The 6,616-nt window shown below is 27.4% G+C and overlaps 1 protein-coding gene across 1 annotated transcript; it reads left to right on the top strand.

Moving 5' to 3' along the window:
* Positions 1-4,897: 4,897 nt before the first annotated feature.
* Positions 4,898-6,416, top strand: Bm2941 (Uncharacterized protein; the record flags this gene model as incomplete). Its single annotated transcript, XM_043075092.1, has 4 exons — positions 4,898-4,969; positions 5,174-5,319; positions 6,011-6,129; positions 6,211-6,416. The coding sequence occupies 4 exons, from the start codon at positions 4,898-4,900 to the stop codon at positions 6,414-6,416; spliced, it is 543 nt and encodes a 180-aa protein (XP_042931026.1).
* Between the last annotated feature and the right edge of the window lie 200 nt (positions 6,417-6,616).

Genomic DNA, 6,616 nt, shown 5'->3' with positions numbered 1-6,616 from the left:
TTTTAATCTGTCATATGCTTTTGTCGAAGATGTGGGGAAGAAATAATTTGTAGTTAAAATTTCCGGTTTTCAATGTCAGCATAGTATATTCCCCTTTCAATATTGCTTGTTCATGATTCGGGTATATCTTTTCCGTTTTTTTTCCAAACATTTTCCAAACACTTTTTCGTTTTTCTCCAAACTTTATTGTGTCTGCTCCATCTATTAGACACCGTATGATTGTTTATTTCATAATGAGAAGCTAAAAATCGTTGTGTTATTTATTGTCTATATATAGAATCTAGGCTAGTTGTATATATTTACTTTTTTTTTTTTTTTTTTCAATCTAAAATTTTAATTCATAAATGGAAAAATTGATAAGTGAAATAAACGAACTCTTTTTTTTTTCTTCCCTAATTTCTGTAAATTTTTCGTAAAATTAAGATGGCTTCAAATTACGAAAATTTTAATAAAAATTTTAATGTGAATTATGAGATACTGAAATAGATATTTTTTGTGTTACATTGAAATTCAAAATTTACTACCCAGAGTTGTAGAATTGATAGAAATCCATCAGTTGATAGGCTTATATAAGTAATGTGTGTCAGTCAAACTCAGACAATTAAGAATACTTAATTGTCTGATTTCATAGATTTAATTGTTTATGAAATCACACTTTTTATATTCATTATCTTTTTTTTTCCATAATTTTTTCACATTTTAAAGTCTCTCTCTCTCTCTTTTTGGACATCATTAATTGTCAGTGTATATATCAATCTTACAGTAAAATGCCTTAACTTTATGTTCTTTATAGTCCGATATTGTCCAACTTTCTCAATTATATGATTTGTGCCTTTTTGATATATAGGTCTGAAATTTCCTTTCAGTAGTTGAATGAATTGGACTTGAAAGATTACTTACATATTAAGCGAGTGAAATTTATGATTAGTTTTGATAATTGTCCATTTATCCCTAAATTATCAGTTTTTTGCTGATGAAAACTTCTTCCATTTAACAATACTAATCTGATTTAGACTATCAGGCTAGTTAGGCTAAATAGAAATTTCACTTGCTAACCTAGAATATTTGTATTTAACATTTGATAATGAATTATCAACCATTGTTTTTCATAATCTCTTAATTATAGATCTTTTCGATCATTGAACATAGGAGCTATCGGTTTCTTTATTTACATATTATCTTTTTGATTTCAAATTTCATACTTTATGTTTTGATTGCTTATTCGAATGATAATATTGAACACACTTATATGTCTTTTTTTGTGCAAGTACCTTCATCTTTTATCTTTATTTTATGCTGTTTTAAACTTTCAGAGTTATTAATAAACATTTGTGTGCCATTGAAAATATTTAAAAGATATTTGAATTTTTTTGTTGAAATATGAAACAGAAGATGAATGAGCCGTCAACATCTAACATACTGCTTGGTAGTATTAAGTATTTGAAAGTATCAGTACCGTTGTAGAAACGACGGTAAATATGATAATGCGCCATACAAAGAATGATAATCTCACTTGTCGGTGATAATGTCTCAGAATATTAGCTTGAATCGTGAAATGCTTTATTAAGCTGGGTGGTGACCTTTAACTCTTCTCTAAAACAGTATTATATATGAGTTTTTAGGATGACATCGTTTTCAATCTTTCTTGAATAGATAATCCGTATTGTTGATTGCTGTGTGAAATTTATGAACTACTTTTGATAGCATTAGTTTGATATTTCCCTTGGAGTCTTTCATCTCTATGACATTTATTTATTTAAAACATTTCACTGCCACAGTTTTATTTTCCGAAAGATTGGAAGTGTCATGAAACTCATAAATCAACATTTGGTTAGCATTAAACTATAAAATTTTAATTCCAATTAGAAAAAGGAAAAAATTCAATTCATTGACAAATATTCGAGTTTGTACATCTATCGAAATGTTCATCTTGGAGTAACGGGTAAATCTTCCTTTATGAGATGTTTTGCTGAAATGATTTTCAAGAAACTTCACTGATGATACGTCTTTGCATTTATTTATATTTTTGGTGTTGTGCTATTCTGGTGTTAAGCATTTATGTAGTCGAAGAATGGATACCTTTTTGTCTTATTCTTTTGCTTAAATTGGTGATAAAATTTTACAAAAAAATTGAAAGTTTTATGAGAATAAAGGAGAAAAAAGTTAGATGAGGAGAAATGCATGGGAAAAAAAATGTAGCAAAAGCTATTTTCCATGCCTTTTCATTTAGATTATTGTGTATCCTAAATTAACAATAAAGTAACAGTTGAATAAAGTAACATCTGTAAATAACATTTGTAACGAGTATATATATAATTAAAATGAAAATATGAAGGCTTACTTAGTACTGGTGATGTTATTGTGAATTAGATAAATTTCTGGATTTCGAGAATGAAATCGAAAAATGATGTTGGCAAGAAGAAAAACAGCACATCAGCTTTCAATTTGTTAAAAGAAAAAAGTAAAATAGAATAAAATGGAAGCTTAAATAGAAAGGCAAAAATACATTCTGTTTCCTACATGGGTTGCAATATATAATCTTTCTTAATGCTTTTTTTCTACTTTAATTAAAAAGCCAAAAAAAAAAAAAAAAAAAAAAAATTGATATTTTACAAATGTTCTGTATTTCATTCGATTAAAAACAAATTTTAAAATGAAGCGGAAATTTTTTTCCTATCTTTGATAAAATTTTTTTCCTATCTTTGATAAATTATATTCTACTTGAATTTTTCATTTTTGGTGATATTTTTAAAATCATTTTTTTTAAAATCATTTTAAAATCACTATTGGATATCGATAGAAATCCGTTTGATTCAAATAGGCATTATATTTGATGATATAAAGTTTACTTGGTAATTGCTATTATCATTATAGTAATATTCGGAATTTAATATGAAGCACTATTTACATTTTAAATTCCTTCAAATAGTAAGTAAGTATCATAAAGTAATTTTACGTTTTCCATCCATTAATTGGCATTTTCCTCATGAATATACTTAAGTTGCTTGACTTGTTTGAGTTTTATCATTTCGGGTAGAACAAGATAAATGGTTTTAAAATACTGTTGAACTGTTGTTAGTGTTTATCATGGAAGACAACCAATGGATATCTTTGAAATAGAAGTAGAAGGACATAAAATTTTAAAAAACTTGTGGTTTGAGAGCTGAGGGTATTTGTTAATCATTTGAAGTTAAAAAGATTTTTTTAATTGAAAATAAAAACATTGCACTATTTGAAATGAATCAGTTTAATTCAACATCCCACGGATGAATAATATTCATATAGGAAGGCTTAAGACTTGAACGTAACTTAATGGTTTAGCTCCGGGCTAAAAAAAGGGATTATTCTAAAATGGCATCCATCGGTTCTACGTTGCTAGCAGGCAAATGCAATAGCATTTGCCTGAGCTTCGCAAAAAAATTATTTTTGTTCTTTTAATATCTTCGTTGATTTTTTGATTCATTATTTTAAAACTATTTTTGTGAGGGAAGAATTTTGGAGATTTTTTAAGGACATTCTGGAAATTCCTGAAACTCTGTTTAAGTGTGGAACTTTGACGATTCAAAATTTGCTCACTTATTTTTTTCTCAAAATTTTCTCAGAATTTGTGAATTTCTGGGGATTGTTAGTGACATTTGTCATAAGAAGCAGTCGGAACATTATGAAAAAGCGAAGAGCACAGGAATATAAGCAGTTTCACTGGTATATTATGCTAGAAATTTTTAATTTTATGGTTCCATCAATGTCATTAGAATTAATTGATGAAACTTAAGGTTGACAGAAGAAAGTCGCAAAATTTTCATGTCAATAAAAGAATTGTAACAAATATAAATGCATAGTAAATACTATTTTGAATAACTCAATAAGGAATAAAAGCGAAGTAATTTTAGAGAATAACAGAAGGAACAATAAAATTTAAACGCTTACATTTAATCATCTTCACTAGTCTCCCATTTCATTCACAGACAAATTCTTAGCAGATTGAACTTTTCCCCCGGGATTTTTTGGCTGGTTTAGATTCTGGCAAATTCATTTGCAAATGCATCCTCATATTCGCTTCTGAAGCAAATAAACTCTGTGTTTTTTTGTTTTTCTTTTTTTCACCGCGATTTAATTTAAAATTTCATAATTTATTATAAGTTCCAGTGAAAAAAAAAAGACTATTGGTACTTAATAAAAAGAAATGTGAAAAAATTATGCACATCAACTAGTCAATATTTGAAATATTGTCTTAGAGCTTCTGGGAATATATTCCTTAGTGCTTCGAAAACTTTTCAATTAATGCTATTTAGGCATCACGGTGATGAAATGTAAAGTGTTTCATAGGTGCTTTCATTGATATATATCATATCGAATTAATTCTTTATTTTGTCAATTTTTTTTTTTGAAATGTTCATTTTAACTTTTTAACTCTTATTTTTATCATTTGCTAGCTATTCCACAAGAAACGCTACTGGCTAGGCAAATACTTCCTTTATACTAACCATTATTATCTGGTAATAAAGGAAAAACGAGATCTAACATATTACTAGCATGATCACAAATACTGTTACTGTGATTAACAATAGCAAACTGTTACTTATAGAAATCTATATTTGTATTTCCATTTTCGTTCAAAGTTGAGATTATGTTATTTAACTATTTTAGCTATTGTGTATTTCCTTTTCTGAAATTGATAAAATTGAAAACTGAAAAGAATTACGCAGGTTAACACGCGTAAACATAATGGATAATGTAGAGTAGAAGAATTTATTAATTACTATATATTTAATCACTTATCTTTTTTCTTTCATTTCAGGATGATCCTCTAGTAATTTACATTACTGTGAACAGCAGCGATACATAAATACTAATATCAGCGATGAAATTTGAAAAAAACTTTTTGTTTCTGTTGTGTATGACGTCTGTTCAGATTTCAGTTATTTCTTACCAACAACTTGCATGCATACTGCGATGTAAGGATGGCAATGTTAGTTTAACTTTATTAATTAAACATTTTCGTGAATTCAAGTATCCATTTTACATTAACAATCTAATTTTAGAAATAAAATCTTCAGATAATATTACTTAAAATTAATTAAATATGTGAGTTAATGGTACTGCAAGAATTTAGATGATTTTTTGAAATCTATAAAAAAATTTCATTTCGAAATTCACAATTATTAATTTTTAGATGAATAGTATGGAACATATTTTGGGTTCAAACACTCATTGGGACAAAGGTTTTGTTACACCACTGCAAGCCATATTAATTGGTCTTCCGAAAACTTCACGTCATCGTATCAATAGCTTTGCTCAAAGAATTGAAAATATTTGCAAGTAATCTTTCTTTATTGCTTATTTTAAATTATAAGTTGCAAATTAGTACTTCTCATTTTTTCTAATTTCAGATAATGCAAGTTTAATAATGTAGAATAAAATTTGAATGTATAATTTAAATGTCAATGAACTAGTGCAGTATTAGTAAATATTTTATATTGGTATTAGTAAATATTCTACTTGTCGTTATAAAAATCTTAATTTCTTACCTCAATATTACGTACTCTTGCTATATAACTGCAACAGTAATAGAACTTACAGAATCTTCTGAACCGCACATTACAGAATAATTAGGTGAAAAATTATGAAGATAAATCATTCATTAATGATAGAATAATTATGCATGTACAATAAAACGTGAAGAATTACTGTAAAAAAGTTATAGTTTTCTACTTTATCAACTAATTGGATTAAAGATGAACTGAAATAATCGCTTTTATATGCTATTAAATCTCTTATCAGTGCTATTCGAAATAGCTGTATCATTAACTCAAAAACTGCAAATTAATTTTGCGAAGAATATGAATTCCAAAATGTATCAAATCTAATTCTGGTCGACAAATTAATTAACTGTGTACTTATTTTAATTATCTTCTTAAGTATTTCATTGAAATATAATTTTTCCCTTATTTGCTTTTATGCTGAACATGTTGAGTACTTATTTCTATGAAATATTCAAAATTATTTTTAGGTTAAATGCAGAATTTGCAAATTGTATAAACAGTTGTGGCGATCAAAACATTGGGCATATATTATTGAAAGGCCAAATTTCGTGGACAAGCATTTGTGACGCATATCACTATAATACTGGTTTGTACCGATTTTTGATTACAATAAGCATAAGGTATACTGATATTACAGTATGTTACACTGAAATGTTAAGTGCTTCAGGTGATTTCTTGTCATTCATTATACCATGTTGGTCAAGGTATGGCAATGATGTTGTAACGCTATGTGCAACGCAAACGACAGCTTTGCAGCATGCTGCATCAAACCTAGTGGACAGTGGTATAAAGATGGTCAATGAGCATCTTGACGACTTGTGCAAGTTAGCAAAGAAAATTACAATATTAGCTGGATTAGGGGAAGGGCAATGACCACTTTAGGGAAGTTTTGAATGATTCAGTTCAAAAAACAAAAATAAAAATCAGAAAGTATTAAATGATCAATGACGTACAAATTACAAATTAATAAATTTTTTTTCGAATGATTCTAATCAATATGAAGGAATTCACTAGATATACTCTTTTTTGATTTAAAATTACCATAGAAATTTTTAATGCTACCAAATAAAATG

Source organism: Brugia malayi (assembly GCF_000002995.4).
Source record: "Brugia malayi strain FR3 genome assembly, contig: Bm_v4_ChrX_scaffold_001, whole genome shotgun sequence".
Classification (NCBI taxonomy): Eukaryota; Metazoa; Nematoda; class Chromadorea; order Rhabditida; family Onchocercidae; genus Brugia; species Brugia malayi.
This window is presented reverse-complemented; position numbering and strand designations above follow the sequence as displayed.